Here is a 14,154-nt window from a genome sequence, read left to right on the forward strand (position 1 = left end):
TGTTCGGGAGTGAAAGATTGGGTTGGCGGCAAGGTAGGTGGCTCCAATGTTATCACACCATAAAGTGGGGGTATGAGAGAGAGGAATCTAAAGTTCATGGAGAACTGTTTGTAGCCAGATTGTTTCGGCAACAGCAACAGCAATAGAGTTGTATTCAGCCTTTGTGCTTGAACGAGCAACAGTTTTCTACTTTTTGGAGCTCTAAGAAATTAGGTGTTTGCCAAGAAAAATGCAGTAACAACCAGTTGATTTTCTATCATCAGGGCATCCTGCCCAATCGGCATCAGAATAAGTGTGAATGGTTAAGGAGGATGTGAAGGAGAAGAAAATGCCATGATTAATGGTGCCCTGGAGATAGCGTAGAATTCTTTTTACAACACTCCAGTGAGAAGCTTTGGGATTGTGCATGAATTGACAGACCTTGTTTACGGAAAAACTAATGTCTGGCCAAGTGTGGGATAAGTACTGAAGTGCACCAACAATGCTTCTGAAGAGTGTTGGATCGTAAAAGGGGAGTGAGTCAGAGGAGGAAAATTTTAAGGAAGCGGCCATGGGTGAGGAGACGGATTTGGCAGTGGACATATGGTTGCGATGGAGCAAGTCCGTGATGTATTTACGATGAGTGAGAAGCACACCATCCTCTAGATAAGTAACCTCCAAGCCTAGAAAGTAGCACAACCGGCCAAGGTTTTTGATAGGGAACGCCTGACTGAGGGTAGCAATTAAGGAGTCCGTTGCAGTGTCATGGGAAGAGGTGATAACAATGTCATCGACATACACAAGCAAGTAAATTTTGATATTATCATTGGTGAGGAAGAACAGTGATGGGTCAGCCCTGGAGGTAGTGAAGCTATATGCGAGAACCCACGAACTCAGCTGAGCAAACCATGCCCTTGGGGCCTATTTAAGGCCATACAAAGCCTTTTGCAGCTTGTAGACATAGTGCAGATGGATATGATCAATAAACCTTTGAGGTTGTTGCATGAAGATAGTTTTGGTCAGATCACCGTGAAGAAAGGCATTTTGAATGTCAATTTTTTGTAGAGACCAGTGCTGAGCAACAGCGAGCAAGAGGATCAACCGGATAGTGGGAGCTTTGACAATCGGACTGAAGGTGTCATGGTAGTCAACGCCCTCTTGTTGATGGAAACCTTTGGCAACTAGGCAAGCTTTTTGGCGGTGAATGGAGCCGTCGAAGTTGTATTTTGTCCGATAAATCCATTTGCAACCAAGAATTTTAGAATAGGGGTTAGAGGGAACTAAGGTCCAAGTGTTGTTTTGAACTAGAGCATTGTATTCTTCATCCATGGCAGAACACCATGCATGAAGCTTGGAAGCAACGAAGAAGCTAAGGGGAGCGTCAGGAGAAATGGCTTCAGTAGTAAGGCAATGACGAGGGGGGTAAGGAATTCTTCCATCGGTGAAGATACGTGGCCGAGAGGATGAGGTGTGGGAGCGGGTGATGATAGGGGACCTAGGAGGAATTAGGTCATGCTGGGTAGGGTGCAGTGGGTGTGGGGAGGGGGTATTAGTGTTGGGAGATGTGTGAGGGAAAGAGGGGGACACGGGGGAGGGAGGGGGAATTGGTAGGAGAGGTGAATGGGCCAGGTCAGGAGAGGGAAGGGGGGTGGGACCTGGGCCGAGAATTGAGGGAGGGAAGAATGGGAGGTGGGCAACAGGTGAGGTGGCAGTGGCAGGAGTGGGCTAGGTCGAGACGTGAGCTAGGGGAAAAGAGTGTTCATTGAATAAAACATCTTCAGAAATGTAGAGCCTATTTGAGGAGAGGTCCAGACATCTATAGCCTTTGTGGGATGGGTTGTAGCCCAAAAAAAGGCAGGGCTTGGATCCAAAATGTAACGTCCCTCAATTTCTTAACATAAAATGCCATATAATAAATAAAAATGGTCAACCCGAACCCGTGGGTAGCGGGGATACCTGTCAAACACAGCGGAAAACCTAGCAGCAGTAAACATAAAATCTCAAACATCCAATCATAAAACATAATACCAGAGCTTTCTATAACATCAAAATACTGTTATGATATACAACCTCCAAAAGTCAAAATAACACTAGGATTAAATAACAAAAACTCCCGATCCTAGTTCAATGCTTACCCTTCTAGTAGGGAAGCTCCAATCACTTAACGGCGGCTTTAGCCCGCCGGTCTCACTGGGTTTCCTGAAAATCAGTTAATGTTCGGGGGTGAGACACTTCTCAGTAAGGGAAAATAAACTAAATACAGTTGTGTGGCAACATAAATATTTAATGCATTTGTACGTATACAGTACATTTCATAATTCTATAAACATAATCATATTGTACTGGGTAAACATATATTTTCACATTTGTTAATAAATCATATCATACATAAAATCATCTGTTATAACTGTAGTACTGAAAACAAACCCAGGATGACTAGCTAGCTGGTGTCATGTATTACCCCCCATGACGGGTTGTGCAGCCCGAAGGCGGGACCCTACAATGGCTGGCCAACCACTGCCAAATCAAATATGTCTGTAAGTACGATGAGCCCGCCACACCCTGGTCCGGACTTCCAGGTGGATGTCCACACTCTACTGAAAGCCACATCGACTATCCATCTCCCATCCCCTCGTGGGACGGTAGCACTAATAAGGCCTCGTGCCAAAATTAACTCATAGCTACGGTACCGAGCTCCTGGTCTGAACTAAACTAACATCCTGGTTGTGAAAACATATAATACATGATCACACGTAACATCATTACGGCCTCGTGCCGAAAACATAGATACGGCCTCGCGCAGAAATCATACATATGGCCTCGTGCCAAAATCATAGTAAATATGGCCTCGCGCCAATAATATAAATACTTCCTCGTGCCGATAGCATAAATACAGCCTCGTGCCGATAACATAAATACATGGCCTCGCACCAATAACATAAATACGGCCTCGTGCCGATAACATAAATATATGGCCTCGCGCCAAAAACATAGATACGGCCTCGTGTCGATAACATAAATATATGGCCTCGCGCCAAAATTATTTCAGGTATATATATACTGAAAATACATCATTTATTACATAATCGTCAAAACCATCACAGCATAACTCATATTTTCATAATACCTGAAATCATGCTTGGTTCGTAAAATCTTTCACATCATAATACATTTCACATAAAATAATATTCATGCCACACATATGCTGTTAAAAGTCATACTTCATATTCTAAAATCGTGAATTCCTTACATCTCATACATACATATACATTTTAATCATTATAGCAGTATTTTTCCAATCGTACATTTCATTCGTAATACACAATATAACATATGCTTTTCTGAAAATAAATTTACTCATAATCAATAATAATTTGTATGAAAAATTACTGCTTTAGTTTATTCCCTTACCTGCCTACTAAGAAATTCCTTAGGACCCAAAATTTCATGTCCTTGGCGCCCGAAATTTAATTCCTGCAATTTACATTTTTCCCAGATTAATTAATTTATTTTTCCAAAATAATACTCATCTAGCCTTCCCTAAGCTCCATATATCTCAAATTAATATTTAAACTATTATTTAACATCCCCACTTAATTTTCCAAGTTTTGCCTGCGGATCCTAAAATTAGACCCGCGGCGCTCACCTGGGCCCTAAATTCCAGAAATCCTACTTCAATCTTAGATGCTTAATATTTTAACATTTCTAAATTAATACTAATTAATTAAAAATAAGCCCCTTAATAATCGCCGCACCCCAAATTTGGGGTTTTGGCCCGACACCCCCACGAGAATTCCGTCCCACTAGACTTGTAGAGAATCATCCCTAGATTCTCGTGGTGGTGTCCGTTCGTCAATTAGACTTATATTTTGCAAGAAATTAAAGAAAAAGGGGAAAATGGCTTACCCCAGGGAATACGCTTACGCCGCTCCTACCACCGATCTGCTTCAGTAGAAATGACGGCAGCAACGAATGGAGTCCAGTGGTATCTTCGGATTTTCGATCGGGTGAAAATCCATCACGAAATAGAGGAGAGAGGGAGAGAGAACGTGAGGAGAGAGAGAGAGAGAGATTGCAGGTTGCAGGAAAAGAAAAGAAAAGAAAAGAAAAGAAGTAGAAGAAGAAAGGTGGGGGGGGGGGGTGGCTGCATAACAAATTTTTTTATTAAAAATTTCATCCTGAAGCTTCAAAGAAGCTTCAGGATGTTAGATTTATAATAATAATAATAATAATAATAATAATAATAATAAATATATATTTAATTAATATTAAAAATAATATATTTTATTTAAAAAAAATAAATTTTAATTATTATTTTTTTTCTCTTTTTTTTCTTTTTTTTAATATCCAATTAATTAATTAATTAATTATATTTTTATTATTTATTTATTTATTTATTTTTTATTTTTTTTGAAATCATTCTATTAATCTTTTATATCTCTTTTTGGGGTTTTTACACAAAATGCATTTTGTGATTATTATAGGCCCAAAGGTTGGGCCAGCATTCACACCCAAAAACTTTGAGGAATTTGTAGTCTGGGTCTTTGTTGAAGACAAGGGAGTAGGGGGATTTGTTGTTTAGGTTAGGTGAGGGAAGGCGATTTATTAGATAAACGGCGGTGTCAAAAGCATTCGCCCAAAATTTGTACGGTAGTTTTACATGCGCCAACAAGGCTAAACCTGTGTCAACAATGTGTCTGTGTTTGCATTCCACATGGCCATTTTGTTGATGGGTATGTGTTGCATGAAAACTGATGTGTGATGCTAAGGGAGTGACATAGGGGGGTGAGAGATTTAAATTCGCCACCACAATCAGTCTGAATGGAAATGAATTTGGAGCCAAATAATCGTTGAACATATGGAACAAAGGTGGTGAAAACATGGTAAACATCAGATTTGTTTTTAATGGGAAAGAACCAACAAAAACGAGTGCATTGATCTACAATGGATAGGTAGAAACTGAAACCAATCCTAGATAGACAAGGGGTCGGGCCCCAAACATCTACACAGATAAGCTAAAGAGGCTTGGAGGCCTGGGACTGATTGGGAGAGAAGGGATGCTGATGACTCTTGACGAGAGGGCAGGCCGAGCAGAAGAAGGTCGAGTCTGAGCGACTGAAGGGTAAGTGATGTTGATGAAGGATGCAAGATACCATACGAAGGGAGGGGTGACCTAAACGGTGATGCCACTGAGCAGGGGAGGTCCTTTCGTTGACATGGGTAGAGGGAGAAGACGAGAATGCCGATGATGGTGGAAACACGTAGAGGCCATCAATGTTGGGACCGGTGAGGAGGATCTTCCCAGTCAGTTTGTCCTTATTTAAAGAAACAATTGTTATCATAATAGAATTTACAAACAGAGATAAGATTTTTTGTAATGGTCGGAACATGCAGTAAGTTGTTTAAAGTGAAGGAGGAAGAAGAAGTGAGGAAGTTAGAGTCACCGATGTGTTGAATGGAGAGAGCGTTGCCATCGCCTACGCGAACCTTATCACCGTTGGTATAGGAATGGGAGGACAGATTAAGGTTGTCAAGGGAATTTGTAATGTGGTGGGTTGCTGCTAAGTCAGGGTACCAGAAGGTGTCAGGGAGAGAAGGGGATGGTGTAAAGGTGTTTGTGAAGTTGGCTGAGAGAGAAGGAGGGGCTTCATATTGGTGGGAATGGTTGAAGTGATGGTGACATTGAAGTGCAACATGGCCAGGTTTACTGCAAACTTGGGGTAACTTTTACTGCGGCCTCCTCTGTTGGTGGAGAAGGGATGACCTCTAGTGTTGCCATTTCTCCCAGATCCGCCACCTCTTGAAAAACTCCGACCATGGTGGTCATGGCCACCGGTTGTTATTACATTTGCTAAAGGTTCATAAGAAATCAAAGATCTGGATGAGTGAGCAAGCCGACTCTCATGAACAAGAAGAAGTTGAAAGAGTTCGTGAGAGGAGATTGGTGTAGATCTCGTGGTGATGGAGGTGACAAACGAATCATAGGTGGAACCAAGTCCAGTGAGAAGATATGTAACAAAGTCTTAGTCAAGAAGGGGATTGCCAGTGGAGGCAAGGATGTCAGCCAGTGCCTGCACTTTTGAGAAATAATCTATGATGAAGAGCTCTCCTCGAGTCAGATTAGTAAGTTGGAAACAAACTTGAAACCGTTGAGCTTCGGATTTTGAGGTGAAGAGAGAGACGAGGGAGCTCCACAGTTCATATGCGGTGGTTGAAGACAGAACATGGCGCAAGATAGGTTCAGTGATTAAAGAGAATGGGATGCTAAGGACAAATTGATCGGTTCGCATCCAGGCAGAATATTTGGGGTTGACGGTGAGTTGGTTAGGAAGGAGTTGTGGACAAGCTTGGAGGATGCCATTGACATATTGATACAGGTCTTGGCCATAGAGATAGGCACTAATCTGAAGCTTCCAGAGAGGGAAGTTGTCTGTAGTGAGTTTACTGGTGACAATATGGGAGAAGAATAATGTGGGAGTGGCAAAAGCAGCAGCAGAGAGGGAGTAGCAAAAGGAGAAGCAGCAGCTAGGGCGTTGGCCATTTTGATGGCTGTTGTTCGCTAGCTTTGATACCATGTCAGAATAGGCATTAGCTCAGACTTACTTTTTCCACACTTTGTATTGATGTATGCAGTGTATTTATATAGGAAGAGGAATCAAAAGCTGTTACACAGTTGAAGATAAAGGCAAAAAAGGAGAGAAGTTCCCCTACGGTTACAGAGGGGAATATTGGTTTGTTATAGGGATGTGCAGGTATTGGTATGAGCAGTGCTGATAGTCCCGAATTCTTGTTTCGTTGTCTGCATTTATTTTGTGGTGTTCAAAAGATTGTTGTGCCAAAAATAGAGAAAGATGTTTATATTGTAGCCTAGATTTGTTTTTTTTTTTTTTTTGTTTTTTTTAAAGCTTGGGAAACTATGGTTATTTTAGAAGTTTAGTTAACCTAGTTTTATTTTTGTGTATTTTAACTATTTTTCAGTTATTCAGTTATTATTTGTTTTAGTTGGGTTATTTTGTAACTATGTGTTTAGTTAGTGTGGGTATAAATACTTAGCTTTTGAGTAGTTTGGACAGTTGTCAGATTTGAATAAGAGGCATATCCTTGAAATAAATGACAGATTTCTTGACTCAACCATGAAAACTTTTGCAGAACCGTTCGTTTAGTTTGTATAGAATGTTTGTATTTTTGTTATTTGGTTTCTTGGACAAAATCAAAAAAGCAACCATTACTTTAGGTTGTGGGTCTCTTAAATATCTTAAAGAGGAAGGCAGTGGAAATAAGGATATGGAATGGAAATCCCCACAACCAAAATTTCCAAAGTTTGGGTTGGATATTTGTCGACTAACCTATTATGTATATTATATTAAAAAAAATATTAATTAAAGAGACATAGTATTTTTTATATTTTATATTTTTTATTAAGATATTAATAAATAAATAAAGGAGTACTATTTTAAAAAAAATTATATTACTTTATATGAATTATTTTTAAAAATTAAAAAAAATAAATAATATTTTTTAAACGGATTCTTAATAGGTACCCGTTTATAATTCATTTATTAAACGGACGAATTTAAGTTTATGTGTTAGTCACTCATTAATAAATCGGTCAATTCGAACCTTTTTAACCCCTATTCATTTAGGACTCGTTCAAATCTGACCTGCTAATCCATTTTGTCTCTCCTACCGTAGACAAAATCTATCGTATTGCTTTTTAATGGTGATTGGTATAATGTTTTAACCATTGAAACTACAGCCGGACGCATTATAAGGTGACTGAGTATGAAAAGTAGACAGAAAATATAACAAATATAAATATTTTGAAACTATTTTTCTAGTCATAACTATAGAAAGTGGAGGGAGTTATAAAATAATTTTGTGGCATGTTTGGAAGCTTGGATAGTAAAACTGGATCTAGAACTGAGGCCAAACACAACTTTAATGCATTATTCTTAATATCATCACTAGATGAGAGGGGATTTGATTTTGCCCCCGTGACTTTTTTTTGTGGAGGGAAGATTGCAAAATTTTTGGGAAAGGGCCTTGGGCAGCTCCTGCTGCTTGGGAGCATTTTTGGCCTCTTGAAAATTATCACCCTTTATTTAGAAAAGTCTTAAATTTGAATTTATATTAGATTTGAATAAAATATAATATAAAATTACATTAAAATTTATTTAAAATCATCCAAATTTAACTCTGAAATTCATGCTCTCTAATGCTGCGTGTAGGGCCGGCTCTTCATAATATGGGGCCCTAGGCAAATGATTTAATCAGAGACCCTTAATATTTTCTTTTTCTTTCTTCATTTTTTATATCTAGATTCATTTTTTCTTGTTGACATAATTAAATTTCAAAATTAACACTAACTATAAATTGATAAATTATGTAAACAAATAAAAATAAATTTAATAAATCTATAGAAATAATAGATTAAAAAAATACAACCTGATTATTATTATTATTGCAAATCGATTGGCGAGCGAGACTTTAGAGATATCGGATTCTTACCGGATACAACGCTTTAACCTCAAAGCTTCTAAAATCTAAGAAAAAATAGAAAAAAAATTTAGAGTGAAAATAATAGAAAAATAATGCACAAACATTGAAATCAAAATTAGTATTGATTAAAATTACAGAGAATTAGAGGTCCGAAGATGAGAACACAAGAGTGAGAACAAAAATCATAGAGAGACCGAGAGATGAAAGTGAGAGAGTGTGAAAGATGGAAAGATTTTTTTAGAAAGGTTAAGAGAAAGAGATGAGAGTAATAGATAATTAGAAATATAATAAAGTTGTTAGTTAGGAAGTTAATGAGATTTGAAAAAAAAAAAAGAATTAAATTGTATTTATTTTACATTTTAAAATACAATTTCATTTATTTGTTAGTTGGAAAGTAAATGTATGATAAAAGAGCATAATAAATAATGTTAAGGATTTTGTTTGAAAAAAGAAAATAAAAAAAAATTTAAAGAAAAATTCACTTTTCGTTGTATTTTTTATCAGTATCAAATATTATTATAAATAATTTTTTTTTTGATATTATTAATTTTTTTTTTCAAAAAAATCTAATGTTTATGGTGTAAAGAACTAAAATTTTGTTCACTAAGGTTTTTATATATTTAAGTGCAAAGACAAGAACCTCTTTGAGGTTTGGTGAAAAAAAAAACATATATAGATGTTTTCTGCTAATTAAAAATTAAACAAACCTTTTTGAGGTTTGGCTAAAAAAATTTAGACTTGTCTTGAGGCCATGAACCTTTCCTAAGATTTAAAAAACTTCTGAAAATCTCCATTGGTATTTGAAATATAAGACATGAAGTTTCCTTAAAGTTTTCAAATTGTTGAGAATTCCACTTGTGAGCTTATCCCACATTTGAAAATTAGAGTAAATGATGAGTGTTTATATATATAGTTGGGCTCAAGACTTAATAGGCTTAAGTTTTTGGGTCAAGTTGGTGTTCACCCATGTGTATCAAGCTCACCTATGGGCTCCTCTAGTCCTAAGAAGTGGTATTAGAGACGACTATTCATAACTCTGGGTGAGCGACATCGTAAAAAGTCGAGACGTGAAGTTAATTCTCCTTACGTGCTAACAGTTAGAAGACTAAGTGTGTGATTGTGGCCAACAAGGATCATCTAGGCTACAGATGGATCCGAATAAGGTCAAAACGTGAGGGGTAAAATTGGTTCGAAGACACGTGGAATGCAATCCGACGCACGTAAGGCGCTACTGGTAAGGCCCATTTTAGCAACTGTTGGAGAATTGGGCTTACTCTTAGAAAGGAGACGATTTCCGTTCAAGAGGGAGCAATTAGAACTCACAAGTGAGGGAGAGATTGTTGAAAATTCCACTTATGAGCTTGTCTCACATTAAAAAATTAGAGTGAATGATGAGTGCTTATATACATGGTTGAGCCCAAAATCCAATAGGCTTAAACTTTTGGATCAAATTGGTGTTCACCCATATGTATCAAGCCCACCCATGAGCTCCTTTGATCCTAACACAAACTTTCATAAGCCTCCTTGTAAAATGTCAAAAAGACTCAAAAGTCCCTTATATTTGCCAACAAGACAAGCCCATGAAAAGCCTAACTGCCCTAAAAATTAAACATGAGGGGTGGCCTTAAGACAAGTCTAAATTCTTTTAGCCAAACCTCAAAATGGTTTATTTAATTTTTAATTTTCAAAAAACATCTATATATGTTTTTTTTTTTACCAAACCTCAAAGAGGTTCCTGTTTTTGCACTTAAATATATAAAAACCTTAGTGAACAAATTTTAATTCTTTACACCATTAACATTAGATTTTTCTGAAAAAAAATTAATAATATCGAACAAAAATTTATTTATAATAATATTTGATACTGATAAAAAATACAACAAAAAGTGAATTTTTCTTTATATTTTTTTATTTTTTTTTCAAACAAAATTCTTAATCTAAACAATATCATATATATATATATATATATATATATATATATATATATATATATATAAAATTCCAGGGAATGTTTATGTCTTTTTGCCAAATCTCAATAGAGGTAGTATCGTTTCCATTATGTATAAGTTTTTTTTTTTTTTTTTTAATAACCAAAAGAGTAAAAGAGAATTACTTAGGATCCATTCAATTGTTGAAAATAATTTTTATTTTTTTATTTTTATTTTCTAAAGAATTATAAAAATTCAAGCTGGCTTTTTAATTTGTTGAGACTCGTATTAAAAGATTAAAAAAATGAAGGAATTGTTTAGTTGTGCAGCGTAGATTTTCATTTTTTATCAATTTGAAAATAATATAAAATAGATAAATTATTTTTAATTTTTTTACAAATTATATATTTGGGAGAATAGATTTTGCAAGTTGGATTTGATTCATTTGAACTTGTGTAAATTTAGTAGAAACTCAATATAATTTTTATATCATACTTTGTTTAAATACACATAAATCCCAAGATTTGAATCACACGCTCCCAAACATAAGGGAAGCGTCATAAATTTATAAATAATAAAATTTAAAAACCTAAAAAAATAAAATTGTAGAAAAATTCATAAACATTGCACAAAAAAAAAAAAATGGAAAAATTCACAACTCTTCATTCCACTGGCCTTAAGCCTCTCACATACCTTGCTCATGAAAATCGAAATCAAAACCAGGTCTCTATGTTTTAATGACATTTTTTTTTTTAATTTTAAATTAAATTTGAACTTCCACAGTGATTCACAGCAGTCCGAAATGATTAACAGGTGTTTGATGATATCACAAATTTTGTACACAAATTTATTGTTTTTGAAAAATAAAAATAAAAATAAAAGCTTTTATTTTTGCACAAGTAATGAAAATAATATATGCTAGACTTGCTCACCAATAATTTCACACACATCAATGGATGATGGGAAAGGGGGAAAAACTAAGATTCCAATAAATTCATTCTGCAACCTTTCACTGTGTCCGTATATATGCGAATACGATATATACCTACTGTTCTTTCCCCATTATTGGCGCACAGCATGCTAAAAGACGCTAAGGCCGTCCACCTTCGATTCCATTTCAAGATAAGAATTTTGGTTTTTCATTTAATTAGAGGAGGTCAATCTGATGAACAAAACACAACTGAAAAAAATACAGAAACCGATTACAGCACTATCCTATCATTATCAATTTCTCACCTTCTCTCTGCCTTAATCCCAGATTGCTGCTTTCATTCTCCACCTTGCGCATCACTTGTTCGACGAAATATCCCAGTGAAGTGTGCGAGGACCCGCCCTCCGTCACGGCCTCCCGAACCTTCTCCCTCATCTCCTTCACCTTCCTCCTCACCTCACCATCTCCCTCCATCACTCCCCTTATCCCCTTCTCTATCTCCTCCGCGCTAACCAAACTCCCACTGTAACCGTCCATCTTGTAATCCATTCTGATCTCGACCCCCAGCCCCAGCTCCTTCACCATCTCGAATGCATTCAGCTGCTGCTCCGCGTACATCGGCCATGCTGCCACCGGCACCCCCCACCACACGCTCTCCAGCCTCGAGTTCCAACCGCAGTGCGACACAAAACCCCCCACCGCTCTGTGGGCTAGCACCGCCACCTGTGGAGCCCACCCTATGATCTTCCCAATCCCAGCCGTCCGTTCCACGAACCCCTCGGGTAATATTTCCTCTTGATTGCTGCTGTCCGTCGGAAACGGAAGCGCAGCCGCCGATAACGGCGGCCGGCGTAGGGACCACAAGAACCGGTGCCCACTGCGCTCAAGCCCGCCCGCTATCTCTCTCAACTGATCCGCGCCGAAGCTCCCCATGCTTCCAAAGCACAGGAACACCACCGACGACGGAGGTTGATTGTCGAGCCAAGTCATGATGCCGGAACTGGAATCCTCCTGCGCGTCAACTGTCAGATTGAGCATTGGTCCCACTGGGTAAACGGGTGGGATTTCGGGTGCGCCGCTCTTGAGAGAGTTGACGGCATACGTTTCTAGCTCCGCACACGTGTTCACTAAAATGCCCTTTGTGTCCCTGAGTCTTCTAGCGTTGGCGAGGACCCTGGTGGACCCGCCTTCGTGGTCGTCGACAATCAGGGAGGGCAACACGGCGGCGGGAACCGGGTTGGCAAAGCAGGGGACGGCCAGTTCAGCGTCGGAGTGGGCGAACTCAGTGACGTCGCGGCGGTGGTCGTCGCGAAGGGACTGGAGATGAAACACGGTACCGAGTAGGGCGGCGCTGGAGGGTACGTAGCCGTAGGAAGGGAGGCCCAGCTCGTTGGGGACGTCGATCATGGGCATGCAGGTCATGTCGAGGACAAAACCGGCGAGCGGGGCGGAGGGAATGAGTTGGGCGACGGTGGACCGGAGGTGGGGGATGTAGGCGGTGACGAAGGCGTGGAGGAAGGAGTTGGTGGATTTGGGGGATGTAAGTTCTGGAGTTGGGTCTGGCTGGGGGAGGGTTATAAAATTCAGTCCTGAAACACGGAGGGAATGGGCGTAGGTGTGGGCCATGGGGTCGGAGGGGAGCTTCATGAGGAAAACGGTGATGGAGAGGTGGTCGTACCGATGGACGAGGAGCTTCGCAGTCTCCACCATCGATACTAGGTGGCCAATGAACGGAAACGGTACAAATATCAGCTGTGCTTTCTTCATATTCTTCTTGCCGATGTTGCCAAGCTGTTCTGCTGCTGCTGCTGCTGCTGCTGTTACTTATAATAGACTGCTTATTATATATGCCATCAAGTAGAGGAATTTCATAGAGGGAGACTGTCACTGCATAGGACGGCATTGGCACCACTTACCGAGACGCAATTTGAATCCTGAAAATTAACAATATCGTGGGCTGGTTTTTGGGAGCCTTGGAAGCTTGCTAGCTAGGACCAGTGGCCTAAATGGCCCCGAGGCCACACAGAATTGGTGGGGCTTATCCAAATTTGGTTTATCTGCACATGCAAATGCACCTAAAAGTCATCTTAAAAAAATGCACCCAAAGGATAAAGCTAGAATGCAAACCAATTCTTCAACTACGCGTTTGGGTGTCGGTTATTATAATATATTAGTTATTAATAAAACATAATTCACATTAAAAAAACGGAGATAAGGGGACAGCGGATGACCTAAAGTACTTGTGAGGGTTTCCGCTCACACTTGTCGTGTATGTTAAGTTGAATTGGCGTTTTGGGTTTTCTCAGGTCCCAAACAGTGAAAACTGAAGGATTCAACTATGTTTTTGGGTCTAACCTTTTTAAGCTTTCTTTAATTTTATTGACTCTTAAGACTTGGTTTTTTCAACCCTTGGCTACTAAATTGGGAGTCAGGGTTTTTTCAGCAATTATATGTTCAGGATTTCCTCAGGAAGAAATATATACAATTTGCTACAGTCTATTTCTGTTTTTGTATTTTGGTGTTTTTGTCTGTGTTTTGGTTTATTGCAAGAAGTCTTGCTGAAGTTTGTTTTTTTGGTTTGCTTTGGGGGTGTTTTAATTTTTGCTGTCCTGTTGGGCTCTGATTGACAAATACATGCCCTATGTTGCTCTATTTTTTTGTTTTTGTTTTTATTTTGCTCTGTTTTTGTTTTTCATTTCAGTTGTTTTGCATTTTACTGCCAAAAGAAAAAAACTATTCTCAAAAGAATTTGGATCTTATAACCGATCAAAATTAAAAATGATGATCAACAAACCCTTGCTTTTATCCCAACAAAGG

General features: G+C 38.6%; 1 protein-coding gene across 1 annotated transcript; it reads right to left on the bottom strand.

Moving 5' to 3' along the window:
- Positions 1-11,521: 11,521 nt before the first annotated feature.
- On the bottom strand, positions 11,522-13,830 carry LOC131160448 (anthocyanidin 3-O-glucosyltransferase 2-like). Its single transcript, XM_058116147.1, has one exon. It carries the CDS (start codon positions 13,102-13,104, stop codon positions 11,617-11,619), a length of 1,488 nt encoding a protein of 495 aa, XP_057972130.1. The 5' UTR covers positions 13,105-13,830; the 3' UTR covers positions 11,522-11,616.
- Between the last annotated feature and the right edge of the window lie 324 nt (positions 13,831-14,154).

The sequence above is a fragment of the Malania oleifera genome, chromosome 1 (assembly GCF_029873635.1).
Source record: "Malania oleifera isolate guangnan ecotype guangnan chromosome 1, ASM2987363v1, whole genome shotgun sequence".
Lineage (NCBI taxonomy): Eukaryota > Viridiplantae > Streptophyta > Magnoliopsida > Santalales > Ximeniaceae > Malania > Malania oleifera.

What these genes read in the sequence shown, in the direction of transcription:
- LOC131160448 (XM_058116147.1), bottom strand. Translation starts at nt 13,104, where the DNA reads ATGAAGAAAGCACAGCTGATATTTGTACCGTTTCCGTTCATTGGCCAC.